At 34.7% G+C, this 27,322-nt stretch overlaps 1 protein-coding gene across 1 annotated transcript in view; it reads right to left on the bottom strand.

Moving 5' to 3' along the window:
• The window catches only part of KANSL1L (KAT8 regulatory NSL complex subunit 1 like), a 102,967-nt gene that overhangs the window by 51,060 nt on the left and 24,585 nt on the right, over nucleotides 1–27,322 (bottom strand). Inside the window, exons 3-5 of the mRNA XM_081095228.1 lie at nucleotides 15,486–15,627; nucleotides 8,795–8,992; nucleotides 5,510–5,631 (exon numbers count right to left, since the gene is read on the bottom strand). Of these exons, the coding sequence (XP_080951354.1) occupies nucleotides 5,510–5,631; nucleotides 8,795–8,992; nucleotides 15,486–15,627 (462 nt within the window). The remainder of the gene's footprint in view (nucleotides 1–5,509; nucleotides 5,632–8,794; nucleotides 8,993–15,485; nucleotides 15,628–27,322) is intronic.

A 27,322-nucleotide genomic window follows, 5' to 3' on the forward strand; every position in this document is an offset into this window, starting at 1 on the left:
AATGAAACATTATCAGCACTTAAGAAGCCTCACCCCCCATATGGACCTCATCAAAAGTTAAATTCATACTTTTACCAGCCTCCTGAATAATTCAAGGAACTGAGAACAATGTATATTTAACTTCCTCCTGACCCATATGCTATTGTTACTACAGACTTTTTTAAAAACTCCATGAGACATATTTTACTATTTGCTTACATACACCTACCCAGTTATTTACATTTTATTTGTTCTCTCAGCTCAATGACCTATAGAGGATCATCACTTTCTATGGCCTGAAGCACATCCTTTATCGTTATCAATTAACAATAACTAGAATCTACTAGTGACAAACTCAGTTTTAATGTATCTGAAAACATTTGTACTTCACACTCAGACTTCAAGGATGTTTTCTCTAGATACAGATTTTCTAGGTACACAGTTATTTTCATTCAACACACGGAAGATACCATTCCACTCTGACTCCAATTATTACTCTTGATAAGTCAGCTGTCAGTTGAATCGTGGCTTTAATCAAGGCATTGTCTTTCTCCTCCACTGTTGCTTTTAGATGTTACCTGGGTCTTTCGTCTATATTTTTAGATTTCTTATTTGTCCTGGCTTCCTGAATTTGGTGTCTTTCATTAAATCAGGTAATTTTTCAGCCAGTACCTATTTAAATATTGCTCCTGCTTCATTCTCTATATCATCTTCCAGGTCTCAAATTAAGTCTCATATTAGACCTGCTCAATGTGGTCTCCACAATTTTTAAATAACTCTGTGCTTTCCATTGTTTTGTCTCTTTTCCTACAGTCTGGAATTTGTCTTCTAATCTATCTTCATTAAACAGTCTCTCTTCAATGTATCATTACTACAAACTTAGTTTTTAATTTCAATATTTTTTAGACATTTTATTTGGACCTTTTTCAAATGTGCTATGTCACTTTTATAGTTTCTTTCCTGCAGATATTTTCAAGTTTATCGTTTATTTCTAAAATCAGTACAAGCACTGTTTTTTAAATAACCAGTTTGATCATTCTAAAATCTGAAAACTTTATGAACTCTTTTTGCTGTTGTTTACTCTTTATTCTCACTCTTATTGCTCTGTCTCCTCAGGTGCTTGATTATGTTTGACTGTGTACTAATCACTGACTTAAAAAATTAATCCTGAGAATTTCCTGTGGCTAAGAAAGGTGCCTTCCTCCAGAGAGAATATGCATTTGCCTCTGTCATCTATCTTATAGTATTAACCATTTCAGAACCATTTTAAACTAGAGATTCCTTAGATGACTCATTGATGAAAATTCCATGTGAAAGTCCCTACCATAGTCAGACCATCTCAAAAAATATAAATGCTTTTTTCTTTTATCTTCTGCTCTGCTCAGCACCAAGGCAAATCTATCAAATGGTACCCAAGCAGTGGGAAAGGGGAAACAGTTTACCTTCTGATTACATTTACTGTAAGGATATAGCTCCTGGAGGAGGGTTGTCCTAGCTCCTCTTCCTACCATATACAAGGCCATGGCTTTCTCTTCCTCTCACCCTACAAACTACTAAAACTTCATTTGATTTTTCTGGATTTAGCTTTGATATTTCTCTCTCTCTCTCTCTCTCTCTCTCTCTCTCTCTCTCTCTCTCTCTCTCTCTCTCTCTCATTCTCTCTCTCTTTCCACACAGAGCTAAAAAAACCTCAACTAAACTTTGTCAGAATTTGGCCTCAGACAAAATTTGATTGCTGTGCTTTACTTAGTTTTCTGGGTGCTTGTTTTTTTCTTAGTTTGTGGCTTAGAAATATCATTAAAAACATTCACTAATTTCTCATTTTCAAAATAAACAATAAAATACTATTATATAATCCAGCAATTCTACTTTTGGGTATATAACCAAAACATTAAAAGCAGGGACTCATACAAGTGCTTGTATACCCATGTTCATATTCATAGCAGCATTATCAGCAATAGCCAAAAGGTAGAAGCAACCTGAATGTTCATGCAAGGATCAATGAAAAAGTGAAACACGATCTAAACATAAAATAGCCTATTATTCAACCTTAAAAAAAGAAGGGAATGTTGTTGACATGCTACAATATGCATTAACCTTGACAACATTATACTAAGTGAAATAAGCCAGTCACAAAAGGACAAATACTGTATGATTTCACTTACATGAGGTACCTAGAGTAGTCAAATTCATAGAGACACAAAGTAGAATGGTGGTTGCCAAGGACTGGAAAGAAGGAAGAATGGGAAGTTATTGTTTAATGGATGTTTCAGTTTAGGGAGATGAAAAAGTTTCTGGAGATGAATGATGGTGATTGCTGTGCAACAATATGAATGTACTTACTGCCACTAAATTTAAAAGTGGTTACAATGGTAAATGTTATATTATATACATTTTACCAGAAGTTTTAAAATTCTTATTCAAATGATGAATTTTCTTACCTTCACATTTACTTATATACATAAAATGAAGTGTTTATATGCTTAATAGGGACATCTTCAGAAAGCACTTTGTGTCAAGTCTGAATAACATTAAACAGGCTAAGCCTTTACTCTTGAAAATCTTTGAATATGAAAGATGTTGACTTCATATATAATTATATGTAAAGAAAACAATAACAACATATTGGAAAAATATCAAGATATAAGAAATAAAACTACGCCTCAATTTGACATTAGTCACAGGGTCAAAAGGCTCATAAATACATAAATTACACATTGCTTCAATACAGATACCTTTAAATAAAGCTTTTTCATAAGTTACTATATGACTATAACCTTTCATTAATTTTCAAAACTACTGTAATATCCTCAAATGAGAGTAATGTAAAATAATCGGTTAAATTCGTAGAATATCACTACTAAGCATTTATTTTATAAAAAGGTGAATTAGAGGATACAATTTTAAATTCTTAACTAGTTTTACCAATATCAATTAAGTACTTTTTAAAATATTGTTAAGGGGTTTAAAAAACACACACCTAGAAATCACATAATATCCTTTTCCAGGGATGGGCTGCTCATGCTACAATAAGAGGGCGAGGACAAAAAGAAGGAGCAATGTCTTATTTGTTAATGTCTATCCATATCTTTACCTAACTCCTCTAACTCCATTTCCCACTCTTCATTTGGCTACAATCACTTTATGGACAACTGCATCTACACCCATCTTAATCTCTTTCACGCCACTCTTAAGAACAGGTCCCTCCATCATAAGTTGGTGATATGTAGTTCTACATTCCCCATCTCTAGCTCTTTCCCTTCCCTTTATTTTAATAAAGTTACATTTCTTCCACCTTTAAAGAAAAATACCTTACTTGACCTTGTACATCCAATTTATAACGGCGTAAACTACGATACATTTCAGGACATTTCTTTGGCATCTAACACAACTACCACATAGTCTCAAAATTTACCACTTTTCATTTAGAGTCATTACTCTCTTATCTACAATATATTCCAGTTTCTATGTTGGCTTTATGGAATATATTTTATGGCAGATATTGTCATGTAGAATTTTTACAGAAACTTTAATGAGACCAGGAGTATTTCCCAAATCTTTTGCTTCACACAGCAGTTTGCTGGTTATCTGGCAGCAAAGCATTTAAAATTTGCTCACTTTCTCTTTGATGAAAAGTAGCTATATTAAATTTTCTAGCAAATGTTAGAGAATAAAACAATCTTTCTTTGAAGGGAAATATAACATTTTGATTGAAAATGTGAAAACAAATGCTTTTTGAAAGAAATTTGTTACATAGAAAGTATTTTGAAAAAAGTATTGATTGTTGCCAAAAATAAATTAATACGTTAGTAAAATTAAGAAGATTAATTAAAACACATATCAGCATACTTCAAAGAGGTAGAAAACAGATTTTTATCTACTTTTAAATCTATCAAAAAAGAATTTTAGTAAGTTTGAACCTGTTACGAACTTTCAAAAATAAACCTTCCAAATACTTTATAGGAACAACTATTTGATAGCAGGAAAAATGGCCATTACAGCCTGGTTTCAACAAGAACCTTTGAACTATTAGACAGGATTGAAAAAGTAAGATTTAGTAAACACAGCCAATGTTACATTTCTTTCATTTGGATGTATGTACCTTTACTAGGTATCTTTTTCAACTATGACAGTTATTAAAAATCAATAGGCAAACAACTGCATGTAATTCCATTATCATTATATGATATTTTAAAAAATTACACAGTTCACTACAAGCTCTTTAAAAGTGGTGACTTCGTCTTCTTCATCTTTGTATCCCTAGGACTTTGACTATATGGCATACACCAAATAGTTATACAATAAATACTCTGTGAATGAATGACCAAATATTCAGGCAAGTACACTAAAATGAAAATATATACACACACTCACACACATACCTAAGTATGCATGTAATACCTAGTTAGGTAAACAAAATATTACCTAAAATGGGTAGCCTAAAATCACAATGCACATACATCAATTTGATGGTGTTAATGGCTCAACTCGTAATTATAATTTCTTAATTAAGATATGTTCTCATAAATAAATATATCAGAGTTGTCCTATCTACATATAACATGTGAGGATCTTAACTTACAAAGTGAATCATCAGTGATACAAGGAATAAATATAAAGTAAAAAAATAATAATAAAGCAAAACTGGTAAAAAACTGTTTTTTTAACAAACCAATGGCTAAATGACCCAGCATAAATAAAACTGTAAAAGTATTAAAAATTAAACTTTCAAAATAACAAGTTCAAACTAAAAATCAAATAACAGCATTTTTATTTTAAGACTTGGTTTATATCCAACTATCTCATTAAGAATACGATGGCTACTTAGCATAATTTTCACAATCGTATAAATTTTCCTTTCAAGCTATATTTAACATTTTTAATAATAAATCACATAATTACATACACACTTAGTCCTCTACAGTACATTACAATTTTATTGGAGAAAAATTAGATGCAGCCACAAAATTATATTCTATTAACATCTTTAATTCTAATTGCATGTCTGAAAGGAAAAACTCAGAGAAAGGCAAGCAAAATAAAAGAGAACAAGTGCTGTTCCCAAAAAAGGATTAGGATTCACTATATATATATATATATATATATATATATATATATATATGTATATATATATACACACATATACATATATATATTAGATTTAACATAATAAACTGCTAATTATTTAATGACTATAGGATCATATTAATTATATGCAGAAAAAATTTACCTTATAACACCAAGACACAAAATGACTGAAAATGTATTAAATAAAACAGTAATCAGTAGCAAACAGTAAAACTGTTTTTCTTTTTTTACAAATATCATAAAACTTCCTGAAAAGCTGTCTCCATTATTCTCAGGCTTGTAGTTACCCTACCTATATAAGTTTGATGTTGTCCAAAAACGTACCCATGTCTATTCATTGAACTCTCATAGTGTTTAAGTAAGGAAAAAAAGCAGCTGAAATACTTAAAAATTAAACAAGCGAAGCCAAACTTAGAAGCAAAATGATCTCGTTGTTACTTACCTCCTGGAAATGCCATTAGCCAGACATTTATGGCTACAGGACTTGGAGGGGAGGGGTGATGAAGTTGGAGACATGTTGAGAGGGGCTATCAAACTGTTGATGATCTCAGTCAACTGTGCACTCTGCAAGAAAACAGTCAACTGCTAAGCAAGAAGTGAGTTAAATCTCAGGTCTTCTGTGTCTATTAAATGCTTAACTTCTCATGAAACAAGTATATGTTTTTAGTAAATATAGGGACAGGCAAAAGTAGATTTACAGTTTTGAGTAAACAAAACAGTTTATTCTTGTATTATTATTTATAATTGTTGTATTATTTTCTATAGAATCGACTGTAAACCTACTTTTGCCCATCCCTACTACATGTATTTTAAACTACAAAAATGATTAGTCCACTACTGATACTGTATTTCATATAAGTAAATTTACATTTTAAAGTACTACTCCTTTTTCATGTCCTTTTTTTGTTACAGTTTCTTTATCTACTTATCCTGTCTTCTAAAACATTTGAATTCAGGTAATAGAATCTATATAATAGTTTGAGCTAGCCAAATAATAACAATCATAGTTATGATTTATTAAATGTGTAGTATGTGCCAGACACTATACTAGGCACAAGAATATTTCTAATCGTTACAACTAACCTATAAAGTAGATATTTTACTACATATAACATCAATTACAGATGAAGAAATTGAAACAAATTTCTCATCTGTAATTGATGTTATATGTAGTAAAATAGTTTAAGCTGCTTGACCAAGGATTATAAAGTTGGTAAGAAATGAAGCTGTGATTCAAATTCAGGTTTTAATTTCATGCCACAACTGCTTCTTAATATTTTTCCTAATTAAAAAATATCATTTTGAGGGTATCAAAATTTTTATTGCTCCTCATCTGAAACTTAAATATATGTAATATATTTATAATGTGTAATAAATATTAAATCATTCTCAAAACAATAATCTAAAACAATTAGAATAAACTTAGACCACATCACTGGGAATAGTACATTTCTATAAAAGAATGGCAACTATTTTCATTACATATGTAATGTGTTCATTATAGAAAAAAAGAAAGTACAGATAGATTTACTAGGAAAAGAAAATCACCTGTAATCATATTTCACAGAGAAAACCATTGCAATATCTATCTATCTATACATCTACATTAAATTTTTTGAGCATACATGAGCATTTGTATATATAAATACAACATGTGTACACACACACCTTTTTAATTAATCATGCCACATCAATTTTCTAAGACCTGTTTTCTGACTTAACATCATGTGACTACATTTTAAAAAATACATTGACCTATTTTATCATTTTATTAATTACAAGATATGCTATTATAAAATAAAGGGATATGTGACATTATTTTGAAACTTCATTTGTATGAAACTAATAATGTGCTGTTAGAAATAATGAGACTAAAGAATATGATAAAACTAAATCTAAAATTTTAATTCAAAAATCTTTTATAAAAAAACTGAAATGTTTTCTCCATTTAATTCCTTAATAAATAATACATACCTAATGCCTTTATTTTAAAAATTATTATTCTTTTTAAAGCTCATTTTCAAAATCACCAATAGAGATTCTTTCTTTATCCAGTGATCAAGAATTTACAAATTTATTCATGAAAATAAATGTATAGAGTATATATTTTCCAGTCTGAAACACTGATATACTCTTCTCTTTATCCACCTCCAAAAATATCATCTAAAATACTGTAAGCCATTGGAAGTCATTGGTCAGGTATGTCTGTTAATTGGCCCAGAGAACAACATTACAACCAACCCCTAGTTTTTACTCTAACAACCATCCCACTTCAGCCAATAAAATCTCATATGCCTGAGTCCATATTTGGGATAGTAAAAATTTATTAGGAACTTACTCGACTTTCTATTTACAATCATTTTTTTTTTAATATATTTTATTGATTTTTTACAGAGAGGAAGGGAGAGAGATAGAGAGTCAGAAACATCGATGAGAGAGAAACATCGATCAGCTGCCTCCTGCACATCTCCTACTGGGGATATGGCCGCAACCCAGGTACATGCCCTTGACCGGAATCGAACCTGGGACCCTTCAGTCCGCAGGCCGACGCTCTATCCACTGAGCCAAACCGGTTTTGGCTATTTACAATCATTTTTATTAAAGAATCCATATTCCAATTTTACCTTTCACTAAAAATCTCTATCAATATATTATTCAAATAACCATTCAGATCTATTAGGTGGTACCAGTGTTCTGTCCCTGTGAAAAAAGTCCAATGATAAGCAATTTTGTTTAAAGAAAGATTTTCCAACTGAGTGTAAACGAGTGAACATCCTAAGGCTATGTACTAGTCAATACCTTATATTGTACCTTATATTTATTTTATACCTTATATCAGGGGTGGGCAACCCCTGGCACGCGTGCCAAACATGGCATGCAGTAACTTTTGCTGGTACGCGAAACCCTCTCTTATAATCTTCCATTTACAATTTTTTTCTTAATATCAACTTTATTTTTCAGATAAATTCAATGTCGGTGCATCTTAGATAAATAATTTTACATAACAAGTTATCTTAAAGACCATAGACATGGATTGACGAGAGAGGGAAAGAGCAATTTCTATGCCTCTGCCTTAACTCTCCCTGCCTTCCTAGATCCGACTAGTGTTTTGGTTTCATCCACTTACACTTGTGAATCTTTGTTCTCGATGATGAATTTTGTTAAGTCTCGTAATAGGAGTAGCCTGACGGATGAAAGTAGTAGCTTGTGCATATCTCTGAAGGTCATAAAATATAAACCTGATGTAAAAACTCTGTCATCAGTGATGCAGCAGCAAAAGTCCCACTGATAATATCAAATGGAGTCATAAAGTTTTCTGTCGGACTATCAGTGTACATGTATACATTAAGAAATAAATGTATTTTTCATCATCATATACTGTGTTTTTGTCGCTCAAATGAATTTTATTATTTCTTCAAGGTTCTTCACATACATATACCTTAAGAGATATCAAGTAGGCGTAACATGTTCTCAAAAAATTAGGGTTGGCATGCAGAAGAATTTTGAGTCAGAGATTTTGCTGGTTTTGGCACGCACTCACAAAAAGGTTGCCCATCCCTGCCTTATATTTAAATAACTGTAATTACATCAATATTATAATAAAGGTTAGTCATATACTAAGTATTTTCATTTTACTAAATGTCAGATTGCCAACTTTAATAACCCATATCCCAAGAAGACACATTTATTTTCATGTCACTCACGCTGTACTCTTCTCATTATTTACCTGTTTTTCTATGTTGCGAAGAAGCAGTGTAGGGCTACTTGGAGACATTTCAAAATCTTGTTCTGGTAAAGGATCTTGACTCTCTTGGGGAATCTGAGGATTCCCTGTACTATTTAATGCAGTTGCTTGGTCTGCAAATTGTATTTGCTTTTTCAAATTGTCTTTTGGAAGTTGACATTCTTCTAGGATCACTAGCCCCTAGTCAAACATCAATTAAAGAGTTTAAATGAAAACAAAATTGACTGTTAAATTAACCTTAATGTTATAATACACTTGAAACCATGCTTCTTATTACCCCTTGGAAATCAGAAAATACACACTTGGTAGTTTCACTCTAAAAAAATTGGCTTATTTAAAACATGTGTAGCTAAAATAACATGTACATCTGATGGAGCAGGCTTTATAAAATATTGTCATAAATTATAGGCATCCAGTTTTTTTGTCTTCTGTTGGTTTTAGTTATTAACATTAAAAGCATGACACATTTAGAATAAAGTTAGAAGCTTAAATCAGGGTATGAACATTTCAGACTGAAATTTAGAACATTTCCTGATTTAATCTTGTATTTTTAGTCACTAGCATTTCCATTTGTTTTATATTTGAGTACTCCGAATTTCATAAATTAAAATACCAAACTTATAAATATCCAAACAACAATCTATTATATTAACTCCTTTCAGAGTCCTGTAAGGACAAGCCCCAAGCCTGTGGCTGCCAGTCACCAACCCTGGGCAGGACTGCACCATTGAGAAAAAGTACTCTCCAGGCCAATCAAACCTCTTGTTGTTTACAGGGTAGATAAGTTAATAATAAAGACACAAGTATTCAAATTTGATGGAGTATTTTCTGAAATGTAAGTAATCAAAAATAGGTAGGGATCTAGCTTCCTCTGCACTTCCTGCCACATGCTTGTACTTTTTCTTCGAATGGCTTGCTAAACTTTCTCCCACATTTCCTGGCTGCTTTACTCCTACTGTTATCACCAAGGTCTCTCAGAGGCAAGGGAAACAGGAAAGAAAGGATGAAAAGGAGTGCATAGATATGATCTTAATGATTTTATAATCATTTCTCACTGAAAAACTTTTTCCCTTTCTACCCCTTTTACCCCTGTAAAGAATAATACATGTTCTTATACAATATATATGTAGATGTAGATTTTTGCAAGATACCAAGAAGCCCCTACAAACTAGCTGAAAAGGTATTAAATGCCTAATGTGGCTAAAATATTATATTCCTGTCATGAAAAACAGACTAAAACATTAATATAAGTTATAGTATTTCAAGATGGAACAAATTAAATGATTGTTGTGGATCAGCTTGCATCATCTATAAATGCTATTCTTAGGATGAAAACTGCCTACCTATAATAATTAAAACATAACATGCTAATTAGACTGGACAGCTAAACGACCTTCTGGACAACCCTCTGGACAAAGCTGGGGCTGTGAGGGCCAAGGCAAGCCACCGCAGCTGTGAGGGCCAAACCCCTTGCATGAATTTTGTGCATCGGGCCCCTAGTAGTATAAAATATGCAATATATGAGTAATTTTAGTTTATACTATAATTTAGAGAATCTAAAATTTTACAATGACCATGGTCAGTTATACTATTAAACATACATTTTATAATTTTGTAGTACTATATTACACCTTGATGTTTGGTAAAAGTAAATTATTCTTTTTATCTATATTTACAACAATGCTAGTAACTTTACCAAGAAAAGAGGATCCAAATTTTTTTCCCAAATCCTCACCTGAGGATATTTTTTCTACTTCTTTTTAGAGAGAGAAGAAGGGAGGAAGAAAGGGAAGGAGGGAGGGAGGGAAAGAGAGAGAGAGAGAGAGAGAGAGATCAAGGTGAAAGAAACATATCAATCAGTTGCCTCCCACATGTGCCCCAAGTGAGACCTGGGACTGAACCTGTGCTCAGGTATGTGCCCTTGACCTGAATCAAAATTGTACCTTTCGATGTGCGGACCAACACTAACCACTTAAACACACCAGCCAGGACAAGAGGATCCAATTTTTGTTCCCATTTCAATGACTATTTTTCTAGTATGCACAAATACGGCTGTCAAGAAATCTGAAGAAGTATATTTAAAAGAAGTTTGTTTTATCTGATATTTTCAAAAATTAAATTAGACTTGATAAATATAGTATCATCAATCACAAAAACTCTTTAAAATATCTGAAATGTCCATTCAAAAGTTGTACAAGTCTCTTACTGGGTTTTTCACAAATACTTCATGTAAAAGAAATACATGTTTCCACCAATTTAACTATAATTCTGTTTGATTACAGTTTGTATTATGGGCCAAGTTGCTCTGAATTAGCCTGATTTCATAACTCCTACTTATAATATTGTTTCTATACATAAGTTGATTCTGAATTTCAGAAGCTCAACATACAAACCTTAGGATACTATCTTTTTATATGGTAGGGGACCTACCATAATTAGTTCAATGAAGAATAATACTTTAAAAATTTAACTGGGGATACATTCATAGTCAACTCATAACCTATTTTTTTCCCCTTAAACTATTGCCCTGGTCAAAACTCTCACAGTGTGAGAAGAATGGACTTGATTTTTCTCTGCCATGGCCAAGAATAGAGAAGAAAGGGAAGAGGAATATTTCTTTGGAGTCACTGGAGATAGAGTTTCTGTTTTTAAAATTCAGGAAAGGACATGTGTGTGTTGGGTCATAATGATGTACACTTTAAATATGTTATCATTTTATTTGTCAAGTATATACCTCAATAAAGCTGAATTTTAAAAAATCAGGAATAGTACAATGATACATAAAACAAGGCAATAACAAAAATATAAAAATTCTTTAGAATAATGAATTGAGATAACTGAGACAAGTGAAAACTCCAGCCTGAGGTGAAAGCAAATCAACTGCTCCAGAGTAGACAACTGTTTCTGAAAATAACACTAGAGAGATCCCCACCCCACTCCCAGGGTCCTCATAGAGAAGACATAGTGTGAAAAAATAAACTGTCTTAGCAGCATCTTTATTATTTATATAAAGTCACCAAGGCTAATTTTAAGCAAAAAAACAAATGAAAATTTAAACATAAGAAATGTATAATTTAAAATGTGGAACGTCCTATTATAGGATAACAAAACAAAAATCTAAAAGAGAAATCATAGCTAGTTGCTGTCTTATTGAAAAGCTGAAGCAGAGAAAAGAAGAAATATGAAAATTATACTGTGTTATGAAGCTGCTACAAGAACAAGGAAGAGATATTGTTAACATCTGCTTTCTTCTCTCTAAAAATTGAGGTTACCTGGAATATGTCAAAGAAAGGGCAAATGATAGCTTCAACACCTACACTTGTAGATCTCCTAGTGGATCTAGTCTGTGTTTCCTGACCAGTCACAAACTGGCACTGATTTAAACAGACTATTTACAAGAGAGCATCTCTCAATCTCTTTCCCTTCCCCTTATCTCTAACTTAACCCTAGAAGAAAGGGTTTGTTTTTCTTTCCTTTCAAGATACATTAAACAGAAAAGTTCTGTCTCACTCAAGATAACTACTCTTCTCAATGTTTTTTTCTTATAATAACCCAAGAAACGCTGTAAGAACAAAGAAAGTGCTTGTTTTTCTATTCATTATAGTAACAGCTCAACTAAATTGCAGATAAGCAATTAAACATATTAATTCCTAAGAAATTTAAGGATAAACTACCAAAATAAAGAAATAGTATATTTTGATAGCATAATATTAATGGCATTTTCCATAAAACAAATATAATGGGATTCTTAAGGGAACAAAGGGCGAGATATACATCTAGCCTAGCCCTAAACCAAGACAAATGTAAGTAAGGCCATATAAATTATTACTGGGAAGTTTCGATTTTTTCCCCCCTTAAAACAACTTATTTAAAAAATATAAACATATAATCAAACTTTTAAAAATGTTTAACAACAATTATACAGCACTACTTAGAACAGACAAAATATTAAAATATCTTTTCCCAAGTCAAAGCAATATGAACTAGACTGTCAACGGTTCTCAACCTGTGGGTCGCGACCCCTTTGGCGGCCGAAGGACCCTTTCACAGGGGTCGCCTAAGACCATCCTGCATAGCAGATATTTACATTATGATTCATAACAGTAACAACATTACAGTTATGAAGTTGCAATGAAAATAATTTTATGGTTTGGTCACAACATGAGGAACTATAAAGGGCCAGAAGGTTGAGAACCACTGGTCTAGATTAAAACATAAAACATACAATTTAGCTGAAACCCAGTTTCTTGGAAATTTGTAAATTGTTTTAAACCTGGCTCATGCATACTACTCTTTTTGCTATAAAAATGCTTGTGATATATCCTTTTAAGAAACTGATCAAAGAGGAGAGATTATTTGGTGATCTTGAAAGGACTGGAAAATCACTACAACTGAAGGACGGCCCCAGTGAAGACAGGTTTAAAATAAGAAACAGTCACTACAGTAATTGAATAGGAAACTTCCATCAGGAAACTATTCTGGAACATAGTTCCCTCAAATGCAACAGAGAGAACCATTAAGCCTAAGGTGTTATTTCTGCCTTTCCATAGACCTTCCTACAGATATCACCATCATATTGATGACTTTCTACCTTTCTCTCCTGTCCTTGATAACTCATACTTTCTGCTCATTTGAATACCATAATAAAGTACTTTGTTATCCCTAAAACAGATCATGTTGTTTATTGACTTCAAACCTTTAAGAAATGCCCTTTCCTAATTTCTAGTTCTATTGATTCATCAAGCAAAGTACTATTTACTCTCCAAAGTCATACTGAGGCATCACCTCTTTATTGATGTCTTCTCTGACCCACATGCTAAGCCCTAAAATAAGTGTTCTCTCTATGCCACATCTATATGTTATTAAAAACACGTGCCATTGCACATATGTATTACAACTAACTATCTACATGGTCTATCACTCCTACCAAAATATAAACTCATGACAGACAGAGCCTAAAACTTATTAATCTTTATTTATGTGCAGACCCTAGGTAGGTTGGGCTAACCACATGGTTCCAGAAGTCCTCCCTTCACAGCTTTTTGTTTTCAAACCAATCACCAATATTTCATCCATTACAACATTATCTCCACATTTTCACCATGTTGAATACAATTTCCCACAAAAAAAGTTATCAAGATATTAGCAAATATTTATATTAAATTAGACTTCATGGAATTGCAGAACTCTTTTTACTATTGCTTCTATGGGAAAATATACTAGTTCCAAGCAAATTGTAAATTTTAGAGAAACAATATATCTTTAAGCTAGGGAAATCCCATGTTAAATTTCCCCTGGTTGGAATTAAAACAGCATTTATTTGTGTAATAATTTGCTTAATTTGTATTCCTGTAGACTGTAAATCCTACAAGAGATTTGTAATATTTACAACTGACCAAGAATAGTATCCAAATCCTCAAGGACACACCACCACCACCATCACCAAAAAAGAATAAAAACAATATATTGACTCTTAGAAAAAAAAAAAACCTGAATAATTAATTACACCGAAGCCCAATCTCACAACATTCAGTAACAAATTAAAACAGCAATAAAATAATACTTCACACCCATTATACTGGAGGTCAAAAAATATAAAATGTTGGCAAGAATGTGGAGAAACAGGAGCTCTTATGCACTGCTTCCAGTGGGAATCCAGTCACATCAATGAGTATAACAAAAATTGAAGATAGCCATGCCCAACACCCAGCACTTCCATTTTTAGACATGTAGCCAAGAGCTCTCCACAGGCTCACAAAAACATAAGATAGTCACTGCAGTATTATTTTTACTGGCGTAAAAATGGAAACACTGTCTATCAAAATAAAATAGGAGAAGAGATAAACATTTCATTGTATTCATACAATTCTATTCTAGTCATATAATTAAATAACATACTGGAAGTATAAAAATGCATAAATAGTATGCTGAGCAAAAACAAGCAAGTTGCAAAATAGTTTGTAGTTTTCATTTATACAGACTTCAAAAGCATAGAAAATAAATATTATTTGTAGACACAGATACCTATTTGCCAATACTATAAAAATATATACTGAAACCTATATAATTTTGTTAACTGATGTCACCCCAATATATTTAATACTATAAAAATACATAAAAATAACAAATATAAAAAATGTTGGAATCAGAATAGTGGTTACAGTGGTATGGGGGAAGAGAATGGGCTGCAACTACTTCAATTGAACAGGTAATGCTTTCTTATTCTAGAAACAGAGTCCATACTGGAAAAAATTTAATATTTGATAAATTTGGGGGTAGGTACACAGGTGTTCATCATATTGCTTTCTGCAACACTTTATGTTTTATAAATTTTTAATAAACAAAACAAAAAACTCTAAGGAGATTTCAATAAGATACACACTCAGTATTTCTTACATACAATAAAATACATGACAACAAAATAGAAGTTTACAAAAATGTATATCTTTTCTATTAACTGGAATCCAACAAAGTTCAGAATTGCTTAAGTATGATAAAATAGTCACCATAAATACAAAGGCATTATAAAGATAGCTTCAATTTACAGCAATTAATATATCAAAAGTCTTAACTAAATTTCTATAAAACCTATAACAATTATTTTGTGTGGAGAGATGAGGACGAACTAAATCAGTAATGTTTTTTAAAAAAAATAGAAGAACACTGAAAGTACCTTGGAGGCACGAATCTGCCTGTGAATATCCGTTAGTTGCTGGATTTTGTATTCTAGCTCTGAAATCTGGGCTTGAAGCCACGTCCATCGGCTGCCAACTCTTGCTCTGTCTACAAGCCACTTCCATTCAGTACTACAGTTACTGTGAACAACATAGACATTGTTAGTCAAAGCACAAAGGCAATCAAGTTTTCACAGAGGCTGCTTAATAACTTCCTTGACTCCTGTCATACAATCCCAATTTCCTTTCCAAAACATCTAATTACATGAACTGAGAATGGCATATCAACTTCTTATCACAGAAAAAGATTCGATTTTCTAATCTTTCCATTCCACAAACACCTGTTTTTATTCAATGTTACTTAATCAGCAGTAGGGTAATCTCCTTTGCTACTTAATACTTTATTAATGTGGAAGGGCTGAAATAGGAGTGGGCCAGCAAAGAAAAGGAAACAAGAATAACAATAGTAACACCATGTAAAAACTATTGCATGAGGCTTCTCTAGCAGCCAGATGTCACGTTTCAGACAAGTCATTTGAACTGGGCTAGATCTAAATCCAAGTAACAAACCTTAGCTACGCAATTGTACTCTATGTAAGTTTCATTTGCTAAATCAGAAATCACTATTAGATAATTAAATACTTAAAATCAATTTAAAGAAATTGTCAAAAATTATCAATGATGAATGCTCTGTTGCATTTCAAATATGCATACCAAATATATAGATTTTGACATGTTTATTAAAATAAACAGCTTGTTTAAAACCTGACTCCCAGCATTCACAGGCCAGAGATGACCAGGAATTTAGGTAAAGCCTCTGTTTCATGCATATTTGAACATAAGAACTGAACCTTAGCTCCTCTATCTTTTGGCAAGGGTGCAGCTCTAATCCACATTTTGTAAGATTACCAATTAATTAATGTATTAAAATACTCCAACCACACCAAGTAGAAAACAACTATTTGGATGGGGGGGAGGGGGGAAGAGAGAGAGAGAGAGAGAGAGAGAGAGAGAGAGAGAGAGAGAGAGAGAGAGAGAGAAAGAGATTAGGAACTTCAGATTAAAGGAAAAACCTGACAGAGATTGAAGGTATAACTGAAGGATAAAAATTACTTAATGGAAAAACACAAGCTTTATGAAATACTTGTTTAAAAATGACATTTATTGTCAAAACCCATAGAATGAATGTACAAGACCAAAAGTGAACCCTAATGTAAATTATAGACTTTGGGTGATAAAGATGTGTCAATGTAGGTTCACAGATTGTAACAAATGCACTACTCTGGTGAAGGACATTGATAATGGGGAGATTACGTTTGTGGAGTAGAGGGTGGGAACTCTGTATTTTCTGCTCAATTTTTGCTGTAAACCTAAAACTGCTCTAAAAAATCAAGTTTATTACTTTTTAAAAAATAGATGTAATCGTAATAGAAAGTCTTTCATATATACTTTAGTCAAAGAAAACATTATAAGAGATAATTTATTGTCAGAGAAACATATTACAATTGTAACTTTACTATACAGAATTTACCCATTATCACAGGATTTTACATTATATCAATGTTCCCAAAAGCTATTTAACATTCTAATTGCGCACAAAGTGATTAAGGAGACTTTCATATATATTAGGACTTCTCTTGGAATTATTCTTTATTCAGTTTATAGTCACGATTGTGATTTTATAAATTGACACTCTTAAATCACATTTTTATAATCAGAGACAAAGTAAGAGAATGCCTATTCACAGATATTTAATATCACTAAGTGCCAATCATCAGATCAGTGAGGAAGGCAAGAGCCAGATCATGCAATGGTTACATAGGTGAGGGTAAAGTGTTGGATTTTATACAAAAACAAAGTTATTAGCAAGATCATAACAAAAACATTTTTCTCAGAGCACTCTGGCTACCAGGTAGAGAAAGCATTGAAGTGGGACATGAGAGGAAATAAGGAAAGTATTGGGATGCAACTATAATAATCTGGATGTGACAGAGATAGTGATCTCCAAATATTTCCTTGCACTTAAATTGGAGCCATGAGACTAGTTCTGGCCAATGGGCTATAAGTAGAAGTGACCTAATCATTTCCAGTCCACCTGACAACCTTCGAAGTCACTAGTGCAGATAGTACAGCCACAGGATGGAGGAGGATCACAGACCAACCTACACTGACTTTATGTAAACCAAGGTGAACCTCTGCTGTGTTAAATTACTGAGATTAGGAGGTTAACTTGTCACTCTAAATATAGCCTATTCTGAATAAAAGATAAAAATGGCTTGGACTGGGAAAGGGGTAGGAGATAAAGAAGAGTTGAAGATAGATTCAAGGTTCATTTTAAAGTTGATAGGACTTGTAGAAGTATGGTGTAGTAAGCATGGGGAAATCAACGATGATCTTAGTCTTTTAGTAAGTTTGTTCCAGTTGGAAAATTTCCCTATAACATGCACTTTTGCTTGGCAATCAAAATGATGATTAGCTAATGGTAAAATATAATAAATATTTTTCGTGGAGTTCATGTTATAGTACTCCTAATAAAGATATTCAGATATTCAAGTTTAGAGAATTCATTTTTATGTTCATACACTATATTAAGTTATACTAACATAGAAAAATAGCAATATCATATTAAATTTAGATAAACTAATACTGGGGCTTTGTGGTATATAAAATGAATTATCTGTAAAGGATACATTATCCTACATTTTAATAAGAGTAAATAAAATACATTTGCTATAATTAAAAATGGTAAACAAGCTTTTCCACAAAAAATTGTTTCCTTGGTTAAAAAGTGTATTTCTCAAAAATAATTAACACTGCAAACATGTTACAGATAAGCATGTGGCTATCTCACTCATAGGAGTTTAACACCTGTTTTACCCTAAAGTCAAAACAGATTTCATGTAAACAACTTATATAACCAATAATGTACTGGCTTATTTAATTTAGAGCATAACCAATGAGAACATAGCTGATGCAACAACGAACAAATAAGAATATGAGGAATACCCAGTGTCTAGACTCCCCAATTAGCATATAAGACTGCTAACACTGATTCCCTGCATCTCTGTGGCGTCTGTAACAGACCACCACATGCTGACCCTAAGGAAGGGCTCCTCCTTCCAGTGAAGATTAGGGCGAAGACATCAGTGAGTGGAGACCCCCTGGGCAGTGAGACTAATCAGTTCCCAGAACAGCAGCATATGCTTTCAATCGCCATTCTTGCTTGTTTGCAGTCACGACTTAACTTGGTCAAGAAAACAAGCACAAGCTGCTTAAACCAAGTTGTTTTGAGTATAATTTCTCTTGATACTAACTTCTTGTCAAACATCACGAACCTACACTCCTGTTTTGACCCTCAAGTGTATTCATCAGAATAAGACATAACTTTCTAATATCACATCCTATATTACTAAGACTTAAAGAGGAGCTTGTATAAATTATGCCTTTAACATAAATTTTTAGCTCACTAACAACAATAAATTAACTATGATAAAAAGTCAAAAAAGAAGATCCAGTTGTAGAAAATAACTAGCCCAAGAATAATAAGAATTATATTGGGAGAATTACATTAAATTATGCCAAACTTCCCCACTAGTGTTTGCTCACCTAGGAAGAGCTTATCCTTGCCTGCAATCTGATTCCTTTAGACCAGGGGTTGGTAAACTTTTCCTGTAGGCAGGCAGAGAGTAAATATTTTAGGCTTTGTGAGCCACATAGAACCTTTAACAACTACTCAACTCTGCCATAATAGCATGAGAGCAACCATAGATGATACATACATGAATGGATGTGATTGTATTCCAATAAAACTGTTTACAAAAACAGTCAATGGGCTGAATTTGGTCCATGGGCTGTAATTCTCCATCCCTGATGTAATTCTCCAATCCCTGATGTTGTTAAATTACTTGCTTTTCAGCTTCTTTCTTTTAAGCTTGCTTTTAAGACCTGTTAGAGGTATAGATAGAGTAGCCACTAACTAGGGTTAATTCACACTTGAAGAGTGAGTTTTCTGGGGTCTCTACTGAACACTCCAAATCTTTGACAAAGCCTTTCACTCTACTTATTCAGAACTCAAACATCTCCGAATTGTGTACGAGTGCTGGAAATTGTTCAGATTATGGCTTCCTAATAGTTCTTTATCTGTCCCTGTGGAGTTTCATGTGCACATGCATAGCTTAGTATTCAAAAAGTTATCTCAAGGGGACCACATGATGATTTCTGGAGCTTTTTATTGCATATGTAGATCCCTCAATTTCAGTTCTCTGATCTACTAATTCCAGCTTTTTCAGCCTCCCAAACTCTAATCTTTGTCTCAATTAAGGTCACTGTGTTCTACTTAGCTTTCTATGCCTGCATCAGAGATCATAAAATGCCTTCAAGCAGAACACAAGGGCAACCAGAGTCACTTCATCTGTTTCTCTTTCCTCAGGAATCACTGAACCTCAAACCTTTGCTGCCTTACACCCACTGTGTTCATTTTCTGAAAACAGTGACTGTCTCAAATAAAAGACAGGGCAAAAGTAGGTTTACAGTTGTGAGTAAGCAAAAGTGTTTATTCTTATATTATCATTAATTATTATGTTATTTTCCATACAAACAACTGTACACCTACTTTTGCCCCACCCTGTGTTTTTTCATTTAGCCCTCACCCAAGGATATTTTTTTCATTAATTTTTAGAGAGAGTGGAAGGGAGGAAGAGGAAAGAGAGACCTTGACTGTGACATGGATTGGTTGCCTCCCACACATGCCCCAACCTGAACTGGGGCCTATACCCTTGACTGGGAATCAAATCCGCAACCCTTAGGTCTGCCCACTGATGCTCTCACCACTTGGAAAACTGGCCACGACCCCACCCTCTATTTTGTCCAGTTTGCTCATCAAGTATAGCCAAAGAGCAAGTACAATACCAATAACTCCACTCCATTGTGGCTAGAACTCAAAGAACTTTTATGTATTAAAAAAAAATGAGCCAAAACCGGTTTGGCTCAGTGGATAGAGCGTCAGCCTGCGGACTGAGGGGTCCCAGGTTCGATTCCGGTCAAGGGCACGTACCTGGGTTGCGGGCACATCCCCGGTAGGGGATGTGCAGGAGGCAGCTGATCGATGTTTCTCTCTCATCGAGGTTTCTAACTCTCTCTATCTCTCTCCCTTTGTCTCTGTGAAAAATCAATAAAATATATATATATAAAAAAAATGATTGGGTGTGGAAATCAGATGAAGTACTGGTTAATTATTTTCAACAATTCAGGTAGGGAGAGAATTCTATAGGAAAGCAAAGCCAACAGTTCCCTGAAAACAAAACCAAACAAACAAATAAAAAACCTATAAAGCAAAGCTAATTCTTGACTATTAAATGAGGGGAAAAATCTACATATTCATGTTGAGGTGTCTTGTTATGAAAGTTTAGCATATACATTACTTAATATACCCCTCCCTTGAAAATATTTTGTGCCATTAGGATCATTTAGGTTAACAAGTTCTCATTAAAATGTTCATTGTCACCCTACCGGTTTGGCTCAGCCTGGGGACTGAAGGGTCCCAGGTTCGATTCCAGTCAAGGAATGTACCTTGGTTGCGGGCACATCCCCAGTAGGGGGTGTGCAGGAGGCAGCTGATGGATGTTTCTTTCTTATCGATGTTTCTAACTCTCTATCCCTCTCCCTCTCAGTAAAAAATCAATAAAATATATTTAATAAATAAATAAGTAAATAAATAAATAAAATAAAATGTTCATTGTCTTTAAGAAAACTAAGCCTCATTGACATACAGGTCAATAACATTAATATTCTACCACTAACAAAATAAATCAATGAATAGTTATGAATTCTAGGAAAATTTGACATGGAGATAAATCAAGTGGGGAGGGTTCATTTAGGATGTCCAAGGAAAATCTGAGACTGGAACTAAAAAGGAAGGAGAAAGAAAGGGAGAAAAAACAATCTGAATATATTTTACAGTTCTGCCTAGAACTCTGATAGAACCAAGTTTGTCAACTGTATGAACAGAAATTTCCAGTGTTAGTTTACAAGAATTTACAAATCAGATTGCCAAATTTAATCTTGTTCCCTTACTACCATCTATCCACCCTTCTCCCCCCAGCCAAAGAAAGGATAAGAGAAAGAAAAAAAAGAGAGTTTTGAGACCACTTATGTACTCTAAATACTATTCTATGTCTACTGTATGAAAAAATTTTTGAAAGTTAATGGTCTGTTAAGTAGTCTTAACTCTGTTTTTAAAATCCTTGCATAACATCAAACACTGACAAATAGCATACAAATAAAGCAAATAAATGAATTTTTAAACTAGTCTAAACATATTTGCTAAAGGAATAGTCTGAGTCATGCACTTAGCAGTTAAACAAGCATTGTGTGTTTGCACATGTGCATACCTCTTTTGTTCAGAAAACCAGGCCACCATGTAGTGTTTCCAATGGAGAGTAGCCTCCCTTATCCACAAGGGATACGTTCCAACACCCCCAGTAGATGTCTGAAGCCATGGTTAGTAACAAACCCCATATGTACTCTATTTTTTCCTATACATACATAACTATGATAAAGTTTAATTTCTAAATTAGGCACACTAAAAGATTAATGATAACTAATAATAAAATAGAACAATTATAATAATACTAGAGGCCCGGTGCACAAAAATTCATGCATTGGGGGGGGGGGGGTCCTTCAGCTGGGCCTGCCCCCTCTCATAGTCCGGGAGCCCTCAGGGGATCTCCCAGGGGGAGTGGGCCTAAGCTGCAGTCTGGCCTCCCTCTGCAGAAGGCCACCCAGCTGATCAGGGGAAGGTGCCGCCTCATCATCCTGCTGCTGCTGCTGCCTCTGGCCTCCCTCTGCGGGAGGCGACCAGGCCAATCAGGGGTAGGCGCCGCCCCCATTGCCCTGCTGCTGCTGCTGCCACTGCCGGTCACTGCGGCTGCCTGCTCTCAGCCCTCGGCTGCTGCCTGTCCTCGGCCCTCACAGCCACCACGGATTTGTCTGGAAGACGTCTGGTCTATCCGGTCTAATTAGCATATTAACCTTTATTAGTATAGGTACTATAATAAAAGTTATGTGTGATCTCTCTGTTCATATCTTCCACTCCCAAAGTTAATGCCTTTTCCATTTTAATTAAGGACTTATGTACTGTGGCTTTAAGTCTGCAATTTGAAGTGTGATAACAAAGTTAGCACAAATTTATTTTTTCTTCTTTACAACTTCATAGATAGGAGATTCATTCTTACCAAACATCTAGCAACCTTAGCATATGATTTGTTTCCCCTTTCCTTAAGTCAAGAACTTTACCTTTTCACTTAAAGGAAGCACTTTACGAGTTCTCTTTGGCATATCCAAATTGCCAGCATCACTACTCTTGCACTTTGGGGTCATTATTAAGTAAGGGTTACTTGAACACAAACACTGAGATACTGCGACAGTCAGGGAATAACCAAGATGGCTACTAAGTAACAGGCTGATAGAATATTATTGCATGGATACACTGGACAAAGGGATGATTCATGTCCTGGGCAGGATGGAGTGGGTGGGACAACATGAGATTTCATCATGCTATTCAGACAGTACATAATTTAAAACTTGTAACTTGTTTATTTCTGGAATTTTTTATTTAATATTTTAAACCACAAGTGACCATGGGTAACTGGAGCCAGGAAAAGTGAAACTGCAGATAAGGGGGGACCACTGTTATACACTGCACAAGGGCTTGCCCAAAAAGACAAGCAGAGCTCAAATCCACCATGAGTTCTCCAACCCAAGCCCTGTAATTACAAATCTAAGTCTGTTTAGAGGAAGGAGTACCTTCTTCTATTGCACACAAATGGACCAGTGATGGCCCTGCTGACCACTACAGTGGACAATGAAAAAATGAAAAGAGATAAAAAACAATTAGACTACTCTTGTTTCTCAGAAAGGTGGTTATCACTATCAATCCAGAATTGAGTACAAGCGTTTCTGCTATAACACAGTACATGCATTCCCGAATAATACCATGTTCTATGAAAATAGCTGAACTTATAAAGGGAACAAAATAGCTGAACTTATAGAGGGAACAAAATAGCTGAACTTATAGAGGGAACAAAATAGCTGAACTTATAGAGGGAACTCAAAATCTATGGAATTGTAAAATCTGAGTCCTAAAAAACAGTAAGAATCCTTATAAAAATATTGGTACAGTTTAAGTTTCCACTGGCATTTGTATCAAGCCTGTCCATCCTTTAAAGCTTCATATCCTGGAACTCATGCTTCTTCCTTTGAGAAACGAAAGAGAGAAGATATTCACTTCTAACAGAGACCAGGTTAATAAAAATTTGAAATAGCATATAAAGGTAGCTTTCTTGATCAATTTCTTTTTGACAAAAGTGAACTATCCTCACAGCTACTTCAACTGAACTCAGAACTTCCTGATCTTTTAATATAGTGGAATATATAGAATTTTTAAGCCAATGAACCAGAACTTTATTGCAATATAGCAAGGTAATTTTCAGCATCTTTCTTATACTACTAAGGCTTTCTCTTTAGTTGTGAAAAAAATTTCCCACTCATCATTCTAAAACATTAACATGTTTATAGTGTTTTGGAAAAAACTCCAAACCAAATTCCACACTATTGACATTGTTCCTCTATATGCCAAATGTAAAGTTTTTCAGAGAGAAGTACAATCGTATAGGTTAGAAACAGCGTTCTATATAAAGAGAAAAAAATACTGGAAAATAAGTGAAGGAAAATAACTTTTATTTTTCTTATCTTTAATGGGTCTAAGTGACAATGAAACTAATGATTTGTTCAAAATAATAGCAACAATGTAATCAAGTTTGTATTTGTGTGTGTCTATGTGTACTAGTATGTATGTGTGTGTGTGTATGTGTATGCCTGTGTATAAGTAAAAGTGATACAAGGGACAGAAGAATTAGGATTATTTTGTTATTATAAGGTACTTACACTACCCAGGAAGAGGTATGTTATTTAAAAGAAAACTTGGATTAGCTGTATATGTACATTGTAAACTCTAGGGTAACCACTAAATAAAGAAAAAAAAAGACTGATATGCTAAAAATAGGAGAGAAAGTAAATCATATAAAGTGTTCAATTATAACTACAAAATGTAGACTAGTGGAAGACAAAAATAAGAGCAAAAAATGGACAACAGGAGAAACTAAGATGGCGGCATAGGGAAACACTGAAATTGCTGCCTCCTACAACAACTTCAAAACACAATAAAAAGACAAAACGGACATCATCGAGAACTTACAGGAAGGCTGGCGGAGTGAAAATTCTACAACTAGAAGGAAAGAGAAAAGCACATTGAGGGTCAGGAGCTGCGGAAGTAAAGTGCAAAGGTACGGAGGCTCGAGAGTGCGTGGAAAGGGGCTGGTACCTGAGGACGCGGCTGTCTTTTTGAATCGGGGAGTCACAAGCTCCCGACTGCTCTGAACTCCAGTTCCGGGAAGTCTCTGGGGACCCAGGACTCATATGGGGAGAAACTGGACTGTCTGGCAGCGGGCAGAACTCGGAACTCGAGGGCGGCTTTCCCTCAGAGGTGCTTTCAGCAATTAAATTATCAGGACACTGAGACGCGCACGGCCCCTTAGGGCAGGGCTGAGAATCCGCCATAGCTGCTTGCCCCGCCCTTTGATTCCCTGAGACCCGACCCCGCCCCACCCAGGCTGCAGCAGAGGCTTTTGCATATGAATGCCCTGGCCCTTTGCACCTGAAAATTACCTAACAAACTGCAGCTGGGCCACAGACCCAGAACTTCCAAGAGAAGGCCCAAGGCTCCACAGCAGCTTGCATTGCTTCACAGCTGGGCCTCATCAGGGCACCTCCAAACTCCAAAAAAGGAAGGGGAATCTGCAGTTCTCTTCATAGCTCCTGCTGGGTAACCTCCAAGAGCCAGTGTACGCAGTGGTCAGAGGGAGACCATCCAGATTACAGCTCCTCAGATCCATTAGGGACATACCCAGGGGGCAGACTAAGTGAGCACCAAAGCCCCACTGAAGCAAGTCTTGCCCCAGAAGGCTGTCTTCAGCACAGAAGTTCTCCCACTGCAGACACAGCCGATTCTCACTGCCAATTGGCCTGGAGGTCAATTCCTCCCAGTGATCCTACAACAATCAAGGCATAACTACAACAAGACTGTGCACAAAGCCCACAAGGGGGTGCACCAAGAGTGTCCACCTCAGGTAACGGGGGAGGCTGAGCCACTGGGCCCTACAGGACACCTAGTACACAAAACCACTCTACCAACACAGGGAAGCATAAAAACTGCGGAGACAAAGAAACAGGTCACAAATGACAGAAATGGAGGAAAGCAAACGACTGGATATAGAGTTCAAAACCACGTTTATAAGGTTTTTCAAGAATTTTATGGAAACCGCCGATAAATTTAGTGAGACCCTCAAGAAATCTAGTGAGACCCTCAAGGATATGAAAAAGGACCAACTAGAAATTTAAGCATACACTGACTGAAATGAAGAATAATATACAGAGATCCAACAGCAGACAAGAGGATCCCAAGAATCAAGTCAAAGATTTGAAATACGAAGAAACAAAAAATACCCAACCGAAAAAGAAAAAAGATTCCAAAAATATGAAGATAGTGTAAGGAGCCTCTGGGACAACTTCAAGCGTACCAACATCAGAATTATAGGGATACCAGAAGAAGAGAGAGGGCAAGATATTGAAAACCTATTTGAAGAAATAATGACAGAAAACTTCCCCTACCTGGTGAAAGAAATAGACTTACAAGTCCAGGAAGCGCAGAGAACCCCAAACAAAAGGAACCCAAAGAGGATCACACCAAGACACATCATAATTAAAATGCCAAGAGCAAAAGACAAAGAGAGAATCTTAAAAGCAGCAAGAGAAAGAAACTCAGTTACCTACAAGGGAGTACCCATCCGACTGTCAGCTGATTTCTCAACAGAAACCATGCAGGCCAGAAGAGAGTGGCAAGAAATATTCAAAGTGATGAATAGCAAGAACCTACAACCAAGATTACTTTATCCAGCAAAGCTATCATTCAGAATAGAAGGTCAGATAATGAGCTTCACAGATAAGAAAAAGCTAAAGGAGTTCATTACCACCAAACCAGCATTATATGAAATGCTGAAAGGTATTCTTTAAGAAGAGGAAGAAGAAAAAGGAACTCTTACCATTTGCCACAGCATGGATGGAACTGGAGAGCAGATAAATACCACATGATCTCACTCATTTGTGGAATATAATGAACAACATAAACTGATGAACAAGGATTGATCCAGAGACGGAGAGGCATTGATTGGCCTGTCAGGCCTTGGAGGGAAGGTAGGGGAGGGTGGGGGTAAGGGGGAAAGATCAACCAAAGGACTTATATGCAAGCATATAGGCCTAACCAATGGACACGGACAACGGGGGTGGGGTGGGGGTGGGGGGGGTGAGTACATGAGCGGGGGGGTGGGGGGGAGATAACGTGGGGATAAGGACACATATGTAATATCTTAATCAATAAAAAATATATTTAAAAAAATGGACAACAAATAAAAAACAGTGACAAATATGGGAGATATTATAAATCTACTATATTAATATTCACTTTAACTAAAAGACAGAGATTGTCAGAGTGGATTAAAAAACAAGACTCAAATACGCTTTGTAATACTTTAAGCAATAAAACAATAAAAAATTTAAAAAGAATAAAAATAAAAAATAAAAAACAAGACTCAAGTATCGTTTGTTTTCAAGAAACTCACTTTAAATATAAAAAATACAGATTAAAAGTAAAGGGATAAAGAAAGTTATGCCAGTCTAACACTAATCAAAAGAAAGTGGGTAGCTATATTAATTTCATTCAGGG

The sequence above is a fragment of the Myotis nattereri genome (genome assembly GCF_964212035.1).
Source record: "Myotis nattereri genome assembly, chromosome: 7".
NCBI lineage: Eukaryota > Metazoa > Chordata > Mammalia > Chiroptera > Vespertilionidae > Myotis > Myotis nattereri.